The sequence below is a fragment of the Gasterosteus aculeatus genome, chromosome 20, assembly GCF_964276395.1.
Source record: "Gasterosteus aculeatus chromosome 20, fGasAcu3.hap1.1, whole genome shotgun sequence".
NCBI classification, from domain to species: Eukaryota; Metazoa; Chordata; class Actinopteri; order Perciformes; family Gasterosteidae; genus Gasterosteus; species Gasterosteus aculeatus.
Genome location: NC_135707.1, coordinates 14352727 through 14374007, shown reverse-complemented (window position 1 = coordinate 14374007; position 21281 = coordinate 14352727). Strand labels below are relative to the sequence as shown.

At 44.0% G+C, this 21281-nt stretch overlaps 1 protein-coding gene across 1 annotated transcript in view; it reads left to right on the top strand.

The window, feature by feature from the left end:
* The window catches only part of LOC120810671 (eukaryotic translation initiation factor 3 subunit H), a 42558-nt gene extending 28308 nt beyond the window's left edge, over window positions 1-14250 (top strand). The window contains exons 5-8 of the mRNA XM_040165431.2: window positions 1243-1392; window positions 8914-9034; window positions 13481-13613; window positions 13993-14250. Of these exons, the coding sequence (XP_040021365.1) occupies window positions 1243-1392; window positions 8914-9034; window positions 13481-13613; window positions 13993-14087 (499 nt within the window). The 3' untranslated portion in view covers window positions 14088-14250. The remainder of the gene's footprint in view (window positions 1-1242; window positions 1393-8913; window positions 9035-13480; window positions 13614-13992) is intronic.
* Window positions 14251-21281: the final 7031 nt, after the last annotated feature.

Genomic DNA, 21281 nt, shown 5'->3' with positions numbered 1-21281 from the left:
ATGGCATTAAGTGTGTCTAAGTCCGGTAGGGCTAACCATTTTGTCCTGCCCGCAATGCGGTGTCCTTGTTTCCCCTCATAGACAACTTTTCATACCACTCTGAAAGCCTTCGAAAAGGTCACCGTTTGCAGGAAATATTTTCAAGGACCTGTAGATGGATAGCTGTGCCAATATTTATTACACACCGTATTCGTGGTAAATTATTATACATTTTACTGGTAGACTTTCTGCTAGCCGTCCTCATCTTCCTCCCACTCAGAGCCCGAGGCAGAATTGTCCCCTACCTTTAACAGCGTCCTCTTAAGGTTGGCCTGAGCTGATTGTCATTTTTTGGAATGACCTTATCAAAATCAGATGGTGCGACGCATATATTTATCACATGGATATTTTCAATACACAAATGCCGTGCACATGTTGAATCCATGCGCCGAGTGTAATGATTCCCCTAACAAGCCGACGTTGGACGTATACAGACACTAGTTTGGAGCTCATGCACTGCGCACAAGGTTATACTATTTATTTGAGAAGTTTCATTTTGTGTTAACAGGCCTATGTCAGAGAAAAAGAGATTCACTATTTGTCCGGACAAAGAAGCGGTTTTGTCAGCAGAGCCCATAAAATAGTCATTTAGACGACTGGCTGTAACATCGCTCAGGCTGCACACTGTGGACATCCTCTCAGATCACAACCTCTTCAGATATTGGAATGCAGCAGGTGTAACCTGGCTATTAATATTCATTTGGTTGGGTCCATTTTACCTAAATCTACAAGCAAAGTGGCTACGGTACAATGCTCCATTTGCAACCTCTTATTGTAAGTACGCAATGCGAATGAAACCGTAGAAGATCTCTGCCTCCAGCAAAACAGATGTTTAAAGCGTGGCGTTGCATCGGAGCTGGAGGTTAGACAACTGTTAACCCCGCCGGGCCTTTGTTCATGAACAATGTGTTCAGATCCACTGCGTCTTGAAATGGGTTTTGCTTGCCACAGGCTAATTTCCACCACGGATTCGCACTCACTCTTGTGCCGAGTCCCATGTGTAGTTTTTGCATGAAAGAACAAGTTATCCCCTTTTGAAATATGTTTTTTGTTTGATTATTACTGCTAGTTAAAAGCATTGACTGTATGCAGTGTGTAATGCAAATGTGGTCCAAAAATAATAATGATGCTATTTCTTTGGAGGGAAATGACAAGTTCTAACTCAAGTTATCTCTTCCTTTCCATCTTCTCTTCCCTCTCCAGCTTGAAGAAGGCTAACATTGGCTTTGAGCATATGTTCGAAGAGGTGCCAATTATCATCAAAAACTCCCACCTCATCAACGCACTGATGTGGGATCTGGAGGACAAGTCCACGGTGGCCGACAAGCATGAACTGCTCAACCTCTCCAGCAGGTCAGTCGTTGGAAGGCCTTAGGCCAGAAGCTGTGGTTGGGAAAGTGTGCACCTGGTTTACTTTTTGGAACAACTATTTTCTAACATGTTTTGTCTCAGGTGACTGCATAGTGTTGTGGTGTATTAAGTTGGTTTATCAATGTCTGTCCTGCATAAAGTAGAGGAAATCTTTCTGTAAATTGAATAGAGAAGGGGTGGGGGATCTCGCAGATAAAACGCTCACTGCTGTAGAAACTTTTGGTTTCTCCCTCGACTATAATTTCCAGGTTCTTTGCTCTGTTTGTTGTTGAAATACAAAGCTCCCGTGTACATATTGCCGTTGTAGAGATGTGTTTTAAGATCGTAATGGCAGGAAGCGCGTCATTCTCAGGACCTAAATCTCTAAAAATTCAATTTATCATCCCTTTGAATTTGATTCCTTTTCAAAATCTGCGACAGCACACAGACTTGTTTTGTAAGCTCCTCAGCAATATAGGAAAAATACTGTCATATCAGTATTTTGTCAATGGACCCCGAGGGATCTAATCTTCCTTTTTGTAAAATATTGCCACAATCAAATCAAGGGAAATGGCGTAAATATGTAAATAACAGCACTTCAAACACGATACAATGTCACTCTAAATGTACAGGGTGCCTTCACAGACATGAGTTAAAGCCAGTGCTAAATTAAAATTGATTTGACATTAGGTAACTCCTGGGCTTTAGTCCACGTCTTCTGCTCTGTTCTAAGGTAGATTTATCGAAAGAATTAGGAAACATTTATTGCCAAAATATGTCAAACATACAAGGAATTTGTCTTGGTCTACAGATGTTTTAGGCCTAATCGTATCCGCCATGGTTTTATTGATTTACTGATTGCCTTTTTGGAAATTCAAGTGCTTCTAAGTAGGGCCTCCATACATTTTTATCCTTATATTATTACAAAAATCTTATGAAAAGACTAAATCTCCCGATGTTGTTCTTAGTGATGAGGCATAGTTTGTGTAGCCTTTTCGTATTACTGCATTGGGTGACCTGCTTCACCGTTTACTTCATCCATTTTCATTAGGGATGTACAATGTGTGGGTCACTGTCACTGCTGACAACACTAATGAAGGCAGGGTCTGATTTTGTGGAGCTGCAATGTCATAAACTGTGAAAAGTACAAACAATTAGCTGAATTACACGACCTACACTGAAGGAATATGTCACCCAGTGAAAGTCTCTGGCACTCACGAGGGACTTCTTCGTCCACTTTGTCGACATGTGGCTTCAGAGACGCTCCTTGTTAGTAGGAATAGCTCTGGATTGTCTTTGTTGATGATGACACCTGCCCACTCCTTCAGAACCCATGTTAACCTGCCTGGGTTACGGTACCAGACGGGCGAGGCGTTCTGCATCGTGACATCCCAAATTGTGTTAGTTGTCAGTCATGATCATGTCTTTCACAGTTTTGCATTGTGCATCGCAGGGGAATGAAACAAACCTCGACACGTATTTGTTGTTTGGACATACTTCACACTAAAATCTGACTCCCAACTGCTTATCTTACTTTAGGAACTTATTGGTTGGTATCAGCTGTTTGATTGGAGTGTTGAGTGCAACACTAGGTACAGTAAATGCCACGTCTAAATGTCAAAACATAACTATTCACAATTGCCTCCAAAAGACCGGACCTGCCATCAAACTTTGTCTTCCATCACTAATGAGCACAATATGACCAAATATCACCCCACCATATTAACTCACAGGCTGGCACTCTCATTTAGATCTCAGCGGCTCTCGGCATCGGTCTCACAGGAATTTATCAGCAATCATTTATGGAGATAAACCGCTGCGATTGGAGCAGCAGCTGTGAAGCCTCCCAGGGGCAGGTGTGAGAAATCAGCACAGTAATGACTCAAAGTGCTGATTTATACTCCGTTAGCTCGCGGAGCACTCGCACGCTGCAGTGCAGCACATCAGCAGTTGTTGTGATTCTCCTCATCTGTGTCCCGTACCACAAAAGTCGTCACGAATTAGAAAAGCGCTCGGATGTACAGCGCTGGGAGGGATGTGTGGCACCGGCACAGTCATTTGTTAGAATTGTCAAACAGACCGAAGGAGAAAATTGCATGTGGTTCCATTTTTGCAAAGGACTACTCTGAAGTTGAAACATGGCTCATGATATGACCCGAAATGGGGCAAAAGCAGCCTGGCTCTCCCCGTGGGTTTTCCGGCGTGACTGCCGGTGGGATGTCTGGCAAGATGAAATTGTTTCCTGAAGTTGTCAGATTGCGGCGCGGCTCCGTCCTTGTATTGGATTGTAGTGTTTTGTCTCCCTACATCTTCTACTGACAGCCCCGCCCTTTTCTCCTCATTTCCACCCCTTCAAAAAAAAGACAACCATAATGGGTTTTATTTAATGTTTTTCCCCTTTGTCTCATTTTCCAATCTGCAGGCCCATTTGTCAATGTCATGTGGGTCTAAGGCTGAGTGAATGCAGTTTCACTCCAGCACGCAGCGTTGTTCTTACCACAGATGATGATGTTGATCGTGGTGATGGATTGCACCAATGTAAATTCATTCATCTAGCCACCCCCCCCAAAAAACCATCTGAAATGCTTGAATATTTGCAAAGTTACAAAGCAGCTTATAGTCATGTGAGCCAAAGCTTTCAGTAAGTCCCCCTTTACACCTCATATTGGCTTTCTGTTCTGTGAGCAGCTCCTCAGTCCAGCATCTCCTGCCTGCTTGGTGTAATTGGCCTTGCACACAGAACTCGTGGACGACGGCAGAATAGGTCCACCGATCCCTGCTCTACAGGACTAACCTTGTGATACGTATTCAGTAATTGAAGGGCATTGTTGAGTGCAGGGAGAAAAGACGACTAATGTGAGGCGTTGTTCGAGCTGCAGCTGTAATGGGAATGTGGCAGAACTGGAACCTCGGCAACAAAGAGAAATGTTGCCTTGATGGAGATGCATTCTGGAAAAATGATCCTAAACGCACTCACTTCATCTATGAGCATCCATGATGTGTTTGTACAGGTCTTTGTGGCAATGAAATAATGATCAAGGGCAACTGGGATGATGAATTTGTGTCAGTCCCACGACTAAGCCAAATATCATTTTTGTGCACTACATTTTCAGCGAGGTAATACTATAATCTTAAATTGGCTCAAGACTCATGTATGTCCTTTTAAAAAAAGTCATTATTCTACTAGAGCAATCCAGAAATCCATATTGTGCCTTAGTCAGTCAGTGAAAAAGGCTCCGTCAGTGTAAAGCACTAAAAATGGAAGTCACTTCCTTGTCAGCTTTAAGGAACTCTACTCTGAACTTTCGATTTGCCGAATCACCGCTAATTTTTTGATCATTTCAACTTTAGAATTTGTCTTCTGTTGTACACACACACACACACACTACACTACACTACACTACACTACACTGGCTGGCATTGAACCTGACCTTAAAATAGAATACGGGATGATGGGAAGTTCCGCCGTAGACTTTGATTTTTTTATTCAGGGTTGATCGGAGGACTTTCTGACCTGACTGAATAATTCAATGATTCTGAGCCTATAACCAGTAGTGTACAATGTATCCAGCGTGTGGTTTCTCCAACCACATTTAACTGTGCTTTTGGCTATTTTGAATTACCAATCAATTTGTCAACAATTAGAAACGGTAGTGTTTTCTGTTAATATTTGAGCTTTTTTAGACATGCATTGACAACCAGTTCAGCTCAAAAGAAACTGTTAAGAGCAGTGCAAACTCAATGTGATTGAAAGTATTCGTTGTATTAGTAGTAGTAGTAGTAGTTGTATTAGCAGCAGTAGTAGTAGTAGTTGTATTAGCAGCAGTAGTAGTAGTAGTAGTTGTATTAGCAGCAGTAGTAGTAGTAGTAGTTGTATTAGCAGCAGTAGTAGTAGTAGTAGTTGTATTAGCAGCAGTAGTAGTAGTAGTAGTTGTATTAGCAGCAGTAGTAGTAGTAGTAGTTGTATTAGCAGCAGTAGTAGTAGTAGTAGTTGTATTAGCAGCAGTAGTAGTAGTAGTAGTTGTATTAGCAGCAGTAGTAGTAGTAGTAGTTGTATTAGCAGCAGTAGTAGTAGTAGTAGTTGTATTAGCAGCAGTAGTAGTAGTAGTAGTTGTATTAGCAGCAGTAGTAGTAGTAGTAGTTGTATTAGCAGCAGTAGTAGTAGTAGTAGTTGTATTAGCAGCAGTAGTAGTAGTATTAGCAGCAGTAGTAGTAGTATTAGCAGCAGTAGTAGTTGTATTAGCAGCAGTAGTAGTTGTATTAGCAGCAGTAGTAGTTGTATTAGCAGCAGTAGTAGTTGTATTAGCAGCAGTAGTAGTTGTATTAGCAGCAGTAGTAGTTGTATTAGCAGCAGTAGTAGTTGTATTAGCAGCAGTAGTAGTTGTATTAGCAGCAGTAGTAGTTGTATTAGCAGCAGTAGTAGTTGTATTAGCAGCAGTAGTAGTAGTAGTTGTATTAGCAGCAGTAGTAGTTGTATTAGCAGCAGTAGTAGTTGTATTAGCAGCAGTAGTAGTTGTATTAGCAGCAGTAGTAGTAGTAGTTGTATTAGCAGCAGTAGTAGTAGTAGTTGTATTAGCAGCAGCAGCAGTAGTAGTAGTTGTATTAGCAGCAGCAGCAGTAGTAGTAGTTGTATTAGCAGCAGCAGTAGTTGTATTAGCAGCAGTAGTAGTTGTATTAGCAGCAGTAGTAGTTGTATTAGCAGCAGTAGTAGTAGTTGTATTAGCAGCAGCAGTAGTTGTATTAGCAGCAGTAGTAGTTGTATTAGCAGCAGTAGTAGTTGTATTAGCAGCAGCAGCAGTAGTAGTTGTATTAGCAGCAGTAGTAGTTGTATTAGCAGCAGTAGTAGTTGTATTAGCAGCAGTAGTAGTTGTATTAGCAGCAGTAGTAGTTGTATTAGCAGCAGTAGTAGTTGTATTAGCAGCAGTAGTAGTTGTATTAGCAGCAGCAGCAGTAGTAGTTGTATTAGCAGCAGTAGTAGTTGTATTAGCAGCAGTAGTAGTTGTATTAGCAGCAGTAGTAGTTGTATTAGCAGCAGTAGTAGTAGTTGTATTAGCAGCAGCAGTAGTAGTTGTATTAGCAGCAGCAGTAGTAGTTGTATTAGCAGCAGCAGTAGTAGTTGTATTAGCAGCAGCAGTAGTAGTAGTTGTATTAGCAGCAGCAGTAGTAGTAGTTGTATTAGCTGCAGCAGTAGTAGTAGTTGTATTAGCTGCAGCAGTAGTAGTAGTTGTATTAGCTGCAGCAGTAGTAGTAGTTGTATTAGCTGCAGCAGTAGTAGTTGTATTAGCTGCAGCAGTAGTAGTTGTATTAGCAGCAGCAGTAGTAGTTGTATTAGCAGTAGTAGTAGTAGTAGCTGTATTAGGGGGAGCAGCAGTAAGGGTAGTAATACCAATATTAGCAGCAGCACCCTCTTATCACCAAGCGTGTCAAGGACTCAGGAAGACTGTCCAAAATTCTAAATTAAAATCTGGTCAACACAATCTCATGCACTGACACACACAGCTGAAGCATTTGACGCATGCATAAACGACAGATGTTTGGAAGCATCCCACTCTGACTAAATGTTTTCCTCAGCATATATTATGAATGCACAGCACACAAATTAGCCACCATATTGCTCGAGGAAATAGTTTTAAACGGCTTTCGTCAGGCAGAATCAATTTTGACACAGTGAGAGGGACTCTGCAGGGGAGTGCTGTGGCAGGATGTGGTCTTGGGCCATTTCATGTTTACAGCTCTGACTTGATAGACTGATGACAAAATACAATACGGTTCAGCGGGCTACACTGAGGGACCGGGAGTCTCACTCTTTTTATTTTAATTTCAGTTTTCAAAAGTGAGCCTGACATCGTGCAGTAGCAGGGCAGCGGCCGGCCTCGAGGCTGACCACGCCCCCTACTGGAGCCGGGCCATGATGAGGGCGCTGTTACGGCTGGTCATGTTCATAAAATGATCTGGGTGTGTGTGGTTACGTTAACTTGCTCTGGCTATGGAGGCGGAGTTTGATGGACTTTGTGTATGTGTGTGTGTGTGTGTACGTTCATTTAAATAGCATTATCATTTATCTATCTTTTATCAGTCGAAGGTGTTTGATGGCAGCGAAATGCTGAGGTGACGATGACGGATAAGGATGGGTGGCTTCAGAGTGTGCATATATTTTGGATAATGGATGCTTAATTTTATGCACACGCATGTTCAAAAATGAATGACTTCACACCTCTTGGCACTTCCTGCACTTCAATACTGGCCGTTCCTATGTAGGTACTAATAACAAAAATAGCATGAGATACAGAACCTTTTTTGAAGTACGGCAGCAAGTTTGACTCCTGGATTATATAATTCCATCAATTGCGTATTTTAATTTCTATCATTATCTTCATAGTCCCAGGGACCATTTATAGCTGGTGAAATTAATGGTATGCATGTCATACTCATACGGGCCCTTAAAACCTTTTAAATATGTGGAACCTGTAAAGGTTTCAAATGACACATGAGGACATTCAGTTAAGTTCTCCTTATCAGCAGCATAGCGACAACGTGAAGAAACCATGACGACTGGTGTTCAACGGCACCTCAAACAGCGGGAGAGTCTCATTGAAATGAAAGAACAAACTCAAACAAAAAAAGGAGTGTTTTTCTCGGGTCAATTCTGATTTATATTCAGTTTTTGTTTTTTTCGCAACAGACGAGTGTGAGGAGCCGAGAGCGAGAGGGCCATTCGTTTATAAAATTGGTAATTGAAAAATCTAGCGGCAAAGAGGAAAGCAACTAAAATGACCCAAAATGCTTAGCCTCAGCCTCTAAAAATTCATAGAAATAACAAACACACACACACTAGAAACAGTTACCAGCTCAAGTGTACACACAGCCAATATATACACAGTGCTGGCAGTCCTTGCGGGTGCAGTTGCTATTAAAATAAACATTAAGAATCTGTTTTCTTATAGTACATTCTGCATCATGTAGCTCCCAAACATTCGTACGAAACCATACAATTCCTCAGAGGAAAGTGTGAGGGGGGGTTGAAGTAGAGCGCCGCAGCCTCGTCAAGGTTGACCGTAAGGCAGCAGTGCGACATTGTGCGCTCCTCCTCATGGGAGTAGAGGCGTGCTGGAGGACTTGTGTTGAGCGTTGTCCGCCGGGCACCGTTGGGAGAAGAGATGAGGCAAAGAGTCATGTGATACCGGAGCGGAGCGATGAAGCCCAGGGACGAGAGCAAGGCTCCTCGGGTCGGAGTGCTCTGGAACCCGTTTATAATCCACAAATCCCAGAGTTCCTGTCTACCAGGAGTTCGACGAGACCTTTAACCTTTATTTTTCCCGATGGTGGTTTGCTGCCACTTTTTTCCATGAATGCTTGATTTAAATGCAGCATATTGTGTGTAGACTGAAAAGCAACATTAAAATAGATTTCAATTGAAGAGAAAAAACTAACTGGCTGCTGGGTGGACAAATGTCAATGCTGAACACAAGTGCTGGCGGCTGCACACGACCGTGGGATTGACTTTCTTTCCTATATTTCTTTTAGCAATCATCTCGAGAAGAGCCTTCAGCTCCTGATGGACAGGGTGGATGACATGAGCCAAGACATTGTCAAGTACAACACCTACAGTCGCAACATGAGTAAGCAGCAGCAGCAGAAGCACCAGGTAACTCTCGAGCACACACACACACACACGCACGCACGCACGCACGCACGCGCGCACGCGCGCGCGCTTTCATGAACTGAAGCGCTCACACCACCGACTGACACAAAGCGCAGACGGCAGCAGAAACATCAGCTTACCAGCATGTATACATGGGAAAAGGACACACACACACACACACACACACACACAGAGGTGTTCCCACACAGATGCTCTTGCAGACACAAAGTCAGCAGGAAAGCAGCAGGTGTATTTCTCTCAGCTGTAGACACAACCAACTGCATCTCGTATCGCAGCAGGCAAGCTGCAAGCTCTGGGTAACACACACACACACACCAATTAAAATACGGTACTTCAGGTTTATACATACATGTACCCACTGAGGACCACCCAAAGCAAACAAAGGTAAACGATATCTACCGGCGGCAATAAGCAATCCACATTAATGCAGAGACGCTTCTCTGCTTGTAACATTGTTCATGCACACTTATTCAGAGCAGCAGGCCGGCTCGGCCCGTTGCTACGGACGACAGTTGATTTCCCCGCTGGTGGAGTTGTAAAGAACTGTGCTTCTGTTTCTGCCTTAAAAGGAGCGCATTCCACTCTCAACTCTTTATTATAAGTTACTTTTCTCAACTTTTTCCCGGCTCGGAGTCTGCAACTGTCGAATGGGCTCGTAGAAGTATCTGGGAAAAAATCCTTGTCCAAGGACAGAAATGGGCAGTTTGGCAGTGTAAAAAATGCAAAACTTGAGATTATCAAACCTATTTGATGAAAATCACAATAGTGACTTGAATGGCCGGTCTATTGTATTGTTACTCCTTGTGTTTGCATCAAAGTTTTGGATTCCAATCACTTCGTTATATATATCGTCAAAACAAGGAAGAAATACAAGCTGTGATCCCACCATCGGCTCGATAGTGTGAAACACAGACGGGGGTTCAAAGGTTATTCCTGTCATGTCACACACTGATGGGACATGAGCTTTATGAATCCCAACCCTCAAATATCTGTCATGTTGCTCATTCCTCTCCTCACTGCAGGTGCTTCCATCCGCCCACAGAAAATCACCTGCCGCCTTTTGTTTCTGCTCAATGAAATAATAATTTGCAGCCCTAGAAGGGCTACTTCTGCTATAGTCATTTACTTATCGTTACCCATAAGAAGAGTAGGTTGAGGAGGTTAGATAGTCAAGCTCGGACACTGACCTTCAAAAACCACCTGAGAGCTGTTTCACACGGACTTTTATAAAAGCTTATTATTATTCTAACGAGTAAGTGAAAGTACTCTGGTTTTATTCTTTCTCTGTACCAGTGTGACGCCGCACTAACTCCATTTAAAAGCCGCAGCAGCACGTTGAGTCACACAGATGCTCTGTGCCCAAAGACTCTAAACACACACACACACACACACAAACTTGGCCAGGAGCACCTTAAACACCAGAAAAATCCACACACACAGATGAAGTCAGCTACGTACCATCTGCAACTGTAACCTCAGCCAGATGCATCATAAACATTTGCCAACCTATGCAAATGAGACGGGCCTCACACACACACACGCACACTGTGCTGAGGCACACTGCTCGTCACTGATCTGCGCCTACGTGCGCACAAACAGACACCTACGTTCAAACAACCACATTATTCGTTCATCGTTCTTTGGAGTGGAAATGAGTCTGAAGTGTCTGATAATCCAGGCTGACTCACCGCGGCCTCCGCTGACAGCCGTGGCTAAGTCCTCTCTCTCTCTCTCTCTCTCTCTCTCTCTCACACTCACACACACACACACAGAGTTTCAGCAAACATGCATCTGTGACTACAAGTAGTCTGCTGCACGAACACGAGGAATTCACAACGGGGGCAACTAAAGAACCCACACAAATGCTTGGAGACACGTCCTCCAGCTATTATGATCCATCATCCTCTCCTACAGACCTTCTCATCATCCGTCCGCAGGCCTAACCCCCACAAACACACACGTCACACACAATATCACAGGCGGCCCCTTTTAATGGTTTCACCGCGTTTCGCACAATGGCCAAACGGCGCACACAAAGAATGGGAGCCTCTATTACGCACATCTACAGTACTTGCTCCATGTAATCTTGTGTTATTGACCCAGCAGCTTCCTGGACAAATGGAACCCGATTAATCATCATAGAACGTTGCAGAGAGGTGCATTGTTCAGAGGGCTCCGTTTTTCATTTATAGTGCTCTACGTTTGGCAAACAGCAGGTTGCCGGGCCGGTATGTGGCCAGCTTTGTCTTTGTACCTGGGAATTTATGTCTCTTTCTACGTTTTCAATTGACCCTTTCTCATCTTGTCTTATCAATGGAAACGGTACCTGCAGAAGATTAGGTGTGGGGCGACGTGTTAATCCCGTTAACCTCATGATTCAACCGCTTTCACACATAGGGACATGAAATAAAAATCTCAATAATTTAGTTTTGATGAATCAAACTGAATGTACTTGACATTCAAAACGGCACCTTTTTTAAAATTTCCTAAAAATATTTACACTCGTGGAAATTAAGATTTACCTCCATGAAAGATCCAGAATCTGAACTGCAACCACTGACTAGGATTTACGTAAGGAACATAACGGCTGCATTGCTGGTGCTCTGGTTCCAGGGTTTGAAGGTCAACGGATCATACTTACGGTTTGGATTCCGTAAAGTGCTACAAAGAATTCTTTAGGGTTACTCTATAGAGAAATCCTTTGCCACAATCATTTGAATGTTCAAATATTTTTTGCTTAATATAAGCTTTTGATAATGTCGAGGTTTGTTGACTGATCGTACTTTGGACCCAGTCAGATCTCCTGGACTTTATTTCTCAACCTTTTCTGTACATCAAAAAGATGCAAACCAACAACTCAAAAAAGGTACAAGATGAAACATTTCCTGGTTTAACGGTGTGGTCGGTGTCATCTTCAGTTGAAGTAAATCCAGTGTTCAAGCTCGCCTTTTTTTTCCTTTTTCTTTTTGCTCGGGGTCCAGTTTAGAGTCCGCATTTTTCCTTCTAAAATATTTCTCCTTGTTCTTTTCACGTCAACCTCTTCTGCGCATCATTTACTTCTACCGAGCCTCAGATGGACAAGTATTTGCGGCAACTAAATCGCATTTCTCTTGACGGATTAGGTGAGATGGGACCCTTTCCCACAGCACTCAGGTTGAAAATCACTGCTCTACTCATTGTTTATGGTTTTTAACCGTCATACTAAAGCAAAGGACTGCGCCCATTCCCCCCCAAAAACACACCATCCCCTGCAGGAGTCCTGGTGTCTCCAGCAGCACGCTGCAGGGACGCTTCCCTGCAGATTGCGGAGGGTCGAATGAATAAATGGAGTCTGATTCCCTGTGACGTTTTCCACAGAAGCCACGGGAAAGCAGTTAGCAACGGACCGTAGGAGGTAATCTTTGGACTATTCCAATCCAGCCAGGACCAGATGGGTAGACTTTCTACCCAGAGTTGAAAACGCGACAGAGCCTGAGCAGTTTGAAAAAGATTTGGGAAAATGTCTGCGGCCCCTCTGCTTGATGCTGTATTGACTGGGGTTTTATTTGCATTAATTTAGATCAATGCAAATGCTTTGTTTACTTTGACTTCTAATGAAGAAAGGTAAACACTTTTGAGGCATTGTAGGTGTATATTTATTTATAGGAGGTGGAAGTGCGATACTGTTTTGTTTGCTTTTTTGGGGAATTAGCATGTATTAACTTTTTGATTATGCGGAGTCACGCTGAGATACGAAAAGAAACACCGGATAAGTAACTTTATTTGAATAAACAGTCGTCTTTTGTTTATTGCTTATCTGAAGCAATTTCAGTCATCTTCAGTCGCCCGCACAGGTGGCGCGTGTGGTTGAGAGTGCTCAAGTTGTCCCACGCTGTTTTTCGTCACCTGCCGCAACCTCCTCTTCCGCTGGTCGGCGCCGTCAGTCCCTCCTCCACCCTGCCGAATTAACGAGGCTTTTAGGATCTCCACCTGTCTGATTTACCGAGCGCCCGCCCTCCACAAATCACTCCGTCTCCCTGTCAGCGCTTCTCCCCTCTTCATCGCCGTGTTTCTCTACGGCTCACTTCCTCCCTGTTACGGTTCCCATTGTCTTATTTTCTCCTCACTATGTGCTGCTGCTTTATTTTTTCTTTTATCTCTCAATATATTTCTTCATGTTCCTGAGGTATTAAAGACCTTTTTCCTCGCTTTCTCTTTACTCTCTCTCCAAAACTTCCTACAGTAAATATTTCGCTTTCTCTTGTATTTTTTCTTTCCTCTCTCGCTTCGCCCTTTTCCCTTTCTGTCCTTTTTCTCCAAACGCACAACAGTCTATTACATTTCACATTACTAATCTCCGTGCTATTTAGTTTATATTTGCTTTTATTGTCCCCGCAGCCCTCCTCTAATGTCCCATCCCTCTTTTTCTGTGTGTCTCCCCCCCTCCAGTATGTGCAGAGGCGCACGCAGGAGAACACCCAGCGGCAGAGCCGGGGCGAGCCCCCGCTGCCCGAAGAGGACATCAGCAAAATGTTCAAGCCCCCTCAGCCTCCACCGCGCATGGACACGCTGCTTATTGCAGGTACGCACGCACGTTCACCCACACACACAACACACACACACACACACGACGCCCTCCCCCCTCCCCAAACTCCATCAGCCGCCTCGGCTCCCTCACAGGAGCTCAGGTTCTGTTTTGTAATTATCTTTGCCATTATCTTGAAATTACATTAATTCAAAGTTTATTGACTTGATCTCCAGCTCCGCCGCCCCTTCGCCTGCTGTTCAGCTCTCCCCCGCCGTCTGACAACATTCTGATTGCCAACGTTGACTCTGTTCCCCACTAATTTGATGTTTTGCTGCGTTTCTCTCCCTCTCCCCCCCCTCTCGCGTGTGTGTGTGTGTGTGTGTGTGTGTATTTCTGTGTGGGCGCGCGGATGCATGCGGCTACCCTCCAACAGGGCAAGTCAACAACTACTGCCAGAATGTGAAGGAATTCACCTCGCAGAACCTCGGGAAGCTGTTCATGGCAGAGGCTCTCCAAGGCCACAACTAGAGGAGACAACCCGAGGTGAAGGAGGGGAACGGTGTCCATAGGGGCGATGGAGAAAGGAAACAGACATGTTGTTTTTTCTTTAGAATTTATTCATTGTTTTTATGCCGAGCTCCATCTTTGTCTTTGGAGATGATTTGATTTGAATAAAAGTCTGACATCTCCACTTCCTGCCCGTGTCGTTATGTTTTCACAGTTGATCTGAATTTGGATCTTGATGGATATTGCAGCATGTTTTGATTGTAAACCGTGTTTTGCTGTACAAAAAATGGTATGCATATATGCACAAAACAGTTTGCATCAAATACTAAATAATTACACAACACTACTTGCATATCATTTTATTGCTACGTGCTTTTCATCTCGCAGTTCAAACATCAAGCCAGTGGAACCAATTACTCGTGGATTTGCTGAAGTGTCGCTTTGCGTGGTGGGAACAATGATACACTTGTAATTGGAGCTGCAGGAGAAGTATGGTGACGAGACTCTGCTCACAATGTCTCACTGCACCAACTAGTCAACCAACTTTTATTTTTTATTTCTTGAAATAATAAGTTTGATCAGGATGCCAGCAATTAGCACTCCCACTGCTAAAGTTTGGCTTGAAACCTCAATTTTTGTTGTTGCTGTGAAGACGACATTTAAAGAATGAAATGGAGGTCAAATGAATTACACACTGAATTTGTCATCTGCTCTTAGTGGAAAATCTATTCTGTTTAAATATTTTCTCCGTCAATGCCAATTAGAGATGAAGTGTTTTACACGAGGATAATGGGAGACAAATTGTTTAAACACACAGAGAGAAATGTGAGCCTTGGTTAAAGAACATCACACAAAGCATTATTCGTGGGGGGGGGTTTATCAGTGCACCTACTTCAAAAACGTTGTTTTTAATCTGTTGCTTTTGCATTTATCCATTCCTGGGTCCGGGTTTTAGTGTATTCGCCAGCTTACCAGAGAAGGCCGCGCACGGCCTGAGCAGTTATGATCTGTTCAATAATGATGAAAGTCAAACTGAGGGATTCGTCAATGAGCATGAATGTTATTCTCTACCTGCCTGTTAATGTAATCTTAACCCCGTCGGCTGCCTCACTTCTCAAGCCTTTATGCTTCGTTGGTTTGCTTTAGTGGGGTTATTTCAACCACAATAATCCACTTGGTATCTGCTCTCCCGACAGCGCTTTGTCAACCAGCCTCCCAATCGACAAGCGTCCCGTGGCAGAGACTGTATGGGAATACATGTAGAATAAGAAAGTGACGCCAATGGGAATCGCTTGCCTGTAGTGTACAAAACGGGTCTATTCAAGTGATCCGAGTGACACACCATCGAATGAAAACCGTTCTCCAGATATGGGCTTTGCTCTGAATATGCTCCACCAATGATTATGTGCTATAATGATTCTCCACTTGGCCCACCCACAAGTACCCACTCAGCTCACAGACCTTGCATTGCAACGACTTTACATATTTAATAGCTTTTCTCTGCTTGAGGAAGAGTTTTCCCCCATTTATGCTAAATAATCATACTAGTCACAATGACCTTATTCGCTGTGGATGTTTGGTGGATGTCTTTTTATAAGTGCCGGATTCTTCTACATGTGTGTGCTGTTTTTTTTAAATTGTAAGTTAGTTGACCTGAGGCGAACTTTAGTACTATTGCCCTTAACAAAAAAAAAAAGCGTTAGTCCTGCTTATGCTTACAATAAGATATTGACCTTTCCATGAAGAGTCAAATCTCACCAGCAAGGTCAACCAGCCGCAGCTGAAGTATAATTACAACAGAAATAACCTTTCTACTTGTTATCCTACAATAACATATTGAACCCAAGGAGGATATTCAGGTAGTTCTGTGCCGTTCATCCCATCACAAACGTTTGCGTCTGGATCTGAGAGCGTATTTTGTGATGATCAGCCCATTTTGCGGAGCTCGTCACCAGTGTCCACTTCCCCCGACGGGAGGACGCTGAGCGACGGCTCTCCTCCAGCCGCCGGCCCGCGCGTCACTGCGGAGTAATGACACCGCGGCTCTATCTTGTTGTGCGCCGCGTTGTTCTTCCTTCGACCTGTGCTTAAACATCATTATCTCGTTCGGCGGGCTGATGTTATTCAACTTGTCATCAGCATCGCCTCGTCGAGTAATAACTCTCATTGCTCCCGCCTGTCATCGCCACCGTGTCATTAACAATAATTACAAGTCGACCAACATGATGAACGCTTATTGCAACGGTGACACTCGAGCCGGAAATGATTTCTTCTCCGAATCATAAACACGTGTCCCTGACAGGCTGGAACTACGAGACACTTTCACTCCCAACAGAGGCCTCCTCGCATTCGCCACCTGTTTCTTCACAGCACTGGTGTGCACCTGTGCTTGTGATTTGACCACGTTGGATGACGTCAGGGCTTTTCTCCCTCCGGCAGCTATCGGCTGGCTCTCCGCCGGTGGAGCGGCTTTGGGCTGAACCGGTGTTGTTGCTGCTGAAGCGGCGCGCGCTGACGTTGCCCTTGAGGGTCGACCGGAGCCGAGGCCTCCCGTGACCCCGATCCGGGGCCGAGGCCTCCCGTGTCCCCGATCCGGGGCCGAGGCCTCCCGTGACCCCGATCCGGGGCCGAGGCCTCCCGTGACCCCGATCCGGGGCCGAGGCCTCCCGTGTCCCCGATCCGGGGCCGAGGCCTCCCGTGACCCCGATCCGGGGCCGAGGCCTCCCGTGTCCCCGATCCGGGGCCGAGGCCTCCCGTGTCCCCGATCCGGGGCCGTGCGAGGAATTTGTAACCCGCCCCCTCCACGGATCCACGAGCGCTGTGTGGAGCCGCCGGTCACCGCAGAGTGCAGCCGCGGTGACGGCGGTTCAGCTCGCATCTCAAGTGACAGCGTCTGGTTGGAGTGGAAAGCGGCTCGGATTGAATCACGCAGTCCCAGCGGGGCTCAAGGGCGACAGGCTGGAGGTGCACAGTCCTTCGCACTAAATAAATCGTGACATTTAACTGTTGACTGTGTTGTTTGAGCCCAGATAGGGAGGATGGATTACTTACGAGTCAAACCAGGAAATCACAGTCCAATGAGAAGCAGAAAGATGGGGTGTAAGGTTTAAATCAAGTGGCGTTTTCGTGCCGTTAACACCAGCGCAACATATAAAATACTTACTGGTGTTTTTCAACACGTGCAGTTGGAAGCCGCCTCATAATTTCTCAGGATCATTAAATGAATGATCCTGAACCCTCAACGCGTTAAAAAAAACATTTAAAGTTAATACATGTGTATGTGCTCTGTATTGTATGTGTGTCTTGTTCCACCACCATGTGAATGCAGCATATTGGACGTTCATTGATAGATTACAGAATGCTGTTCATGGTGTGATCATCTTATAACTATTGTTTATTTTGCGAGTGCTGAAGACGGGATTACAGAACATTTCTGGCCTGACGACCTTGTAACTTATGTCAGCGGACATTGAATGGAAGTCAATGAGATGTCCATGCCGCCCTTGCTTTTTAAATGCAATAGAGGAACTCTGTTGCAACACACTTCCCCGCATACGTCCAGACAGCCTTTTGTTCCGACTCAAGGTATTGATGGCATTTGGATGTGCTCTGTGCGTGTGTGCTACTTGTTCTGAAATGTTAAACTGCTCGGAAGAAAGAAGCGCGCAGAAACCAGCAGCTGCACTGCTGCCCCCTCCCCCCCCCTCACTGTCCTGCTTAATTGACCGTGAGACTGCTGTGAATCGGGGGAAATGAGGATCCTCAAATACCAGGCAAGATTTTGTTTTTTTCCCCCACGGCGCCAAAGCTCAGTCTGTGGTCTTCTGATGTAATACTAGCGATTCAACTTTTCACAGCTTCCTCCAAATTGATTTTATTTGCTCTCCCAATTATCTTTTTATTCATTTTTTGTACCACTTCCTGTGATGTCACTTCTGCAGAGATTACCCTAAACTATGTGTTTGAACTGAGCCGGGAACCCGATGAGAGCTTCGCCTGCGTAAACAGCCGGGCCTTTTGTGCAAAGCTATAGGAGGAAAAACTTCATTAGGATTATGGAATTTGTTTTTGGACCTTCAGATTGCCGAGAAGGATGCCGGGAGATATTAGGGATATACGCTCGGTCTCATTTAATCGGGAAGTGCGGCCTGCACAGCCCCGACCCCAGCAGTCATTCATTACCGCTCAAATGCAAACAGAAGCTCTGTCCGTCGCCTTTCATTGGTGTTGGAAACAATCAGCTGGCTAAATCTAATGAAACCAGTTATTTTCCTGTCAGCTTTGACTACTTTTCCTTTCTCTCTTTCGCTCTCTTGTCTCTTTTCTGCCACAGATATTGCCATGGCAACTGTGGATCCTGTATGGACTGGCTGCTGATGATGTAAATTAGTTCCCGCAGAAAAATAATCTTGCAAATCCCCATAACAAGGGCAGGAATGGAAGGCAAATGCAGTTGTGGGAAAGAGGTGTGGGTAGGCACGTGGAATTTAGCCTTTATGGGATTATCCATAAGAGTCCAAGTAACCAACCAGTGAAAACAGTCCTCCGCGTAACAACACACTACCCGCCATTAAAATTCTATATATATTCCTCATGCATCTTTTTCTCTCCATCGAGGTCGATTGATCTGCACTGTGATTGGCGACTGCGTAGATCGAGTGGCGTGTTGGAGCTGTAGTCCGTCTCTGCCTGCCACCCAACTTGAGGGCTGTCACCCGGCGGAGGCACAAATCCCACAGGCCATTATAAGGCTGGTTTAATCCCCACGACGAGCCGCCACGGAAGCCTTACAAGGAGGGTTTCGAAGCATGATACCCTGTCTGTCACTTGCCTCCGTGGGCTTGAGGCAAGGTCAGGTGCATTGTTGTCATCCCACTCTATCATTTATGTCTCCTCTTATCCCCCCCAGCCAGGAAGAAAAATGTAGTGGATGTCCTCCTGCTGAAGATCAATCACATGTTGCATGTAATCTTCAGCGGGGCTTTGTTTCACTGCTATTGACACTCATTTGGCACGGTCTGTTGCACAGAATATATATATACTTTTTTTCTGATATCTTGTTTTTGCACGTCCAGATGGGTTCTTTTATTCAATGTCTTGGTTATTTGTTTGCTTGTGGTTTGTGATTCAAGGTTTGTTTTACTGGAATAAGTACCCTGATCTTTTTGATGAATATTTTCTCTTATTAATTGTCCCTGAAGTTGTCATGTGAATTTTGATCGTGCATACTCTTGTATTATATTTAGCTCTTTTTACATTTTAAGAACTTCAGATTTATATGACAAGACAAATACCCACTCTTTTGTCTGTACGATAAATATTGACGTTTAGCCTGAAGTCAATTAGCTTAGTTTAAAAAAAATCAACTCACAATCAACATTTTTGTATGAAGTCCATTTTATTCAACTATTGTTAAGCCAATATTTCAGTATGTCAATAATATACATAATGTATAAAAAGTGAACAATAAAGCTACAGCTAGACATAATTGATGAACTGTCTTTATGCCAAGCTAAGTTAATCAACTACTGGGTCTCTATAGCCGATATGTAAGCATACAGATCGGTATCGTTAGCGACAGGAAAGCTAATGCATTTATTTTCTAGATTGGCAGCTCATTTGAAGCAGCTATAATTCATTTTTAAAATATATAGTGGCTGAAATAACATTTTTTTAATGAAAAAGGAGTCAATCTCAGTGATGAATAGAGTAGAATGATCACTCGGCTCTCCTCAGCTCCACACAGCCCCCTTTTGGCATGTTGTTGTTGTTTTTCTAAACTTTACTTTTCAACAGCATCGTTTCCTCCAGATGGTGCATTTACAAGCTCAGGAGCTGATGGAAACAAATACAGAGCTTAAAAGGAGGGTGAATATTGGACTTTGGAAACAAGCACGAGCCCAGTGTGAATGCTAATTGTGCTCTGTGTCTGCAGGGTGTCGACAGGCATAACAAGTTCCCCATGTCAACTTTAAAGGGACTCATATTTTTTGTCAGTGAATTCCTGCAGCTTGTTCCCACTGCCCCAAGTGGATAAAAACATCCGTTATTGCAGGTTTAAAAAATGCATCTGTAGCCCCAGTTTTATGACATTTCTACTGCGAATACACAGGATCAAACCGATATCAATCGTGTGGTCTGTGACTTCAGCTGGATATTACATTACATGTCATTTAGCTGACGCTTTTATCCAAAGCGACTCACAATAAGTGCATTCAACCATAGGGGTAGAAACTCCGAAGAACAAGGATATGAGTGGATCTCATACGGATTCAGTACCTCGGGGCTTCACAGGCTTATAGTGTTGCTCTGCTACTTGAACAGGACCCTGAAACCTTTAGTTAAACATAATTCTCCAGCTTTGTAAAAGTAAGACTTGCACACGTGCTGTTTGTGACCTCCAGCTTCTCCTGATGCTGTTTTTATGTGCCAGCTGTTTTTTTTATTCAGAATTATTCAGCATTGCATCTCATACACACCTTTTATATTTGCCCGGCTTATCATATTAATTATAGTTCTTGATTTTCTGTTCCCTTTTAATATGGAAGGTGCCAGGTTTCCTCCGGCACAGTGATTGATGAGATGCTTGTGACCTGCAATAGACAATTAAAGAGCACCTTATATCCCAGCTGTGAATCTTAAGATAAATGCTGATGGCCGCCTGAAGGTTTGATGTTTAATCATGCACTCCACGCCACGATCTCAGCTCGTGTCCTGAGAGTGAGTGATGTGCATTTGAATATTTCTCTCTTGCAGGTAAACCTTAACATTCCGTTCACATATTCACTAACTTCTCCTCCTTCCAGCTTTAATGTAGCCCGCCTGTTACACACAGTCATTCTCACGGAAGACCAGCACCTAATAAAAATGTACTGAACATCCTTTTACTTTGTAATTATTAATGTTTTTCTTTGTTTTCTACTTCAACTTGCCTCCGTCCCTTTTACCTTGTCTTGGACTTTGAAACTTCCCTTATTTTTCTTCTATCTGCAGGGGGGCACAAAGCTTTGACCACTGCCTGCTTTTCACTCTGGCACTGAGATACACGATGCGCCTTAACCCATAAAATATAAAAGATTCGTCTCCCAGCTTAATTGTTTGGTCGTGAACCAGAAGGTTTCATGTTCCCGGGTAGAGTGGAACCTGAAAGGACTCTTCTGGGGTGTTCTGAGTTCACTTGATGCTTCTACGTCAGTCTGACAACGTATTTCGCAG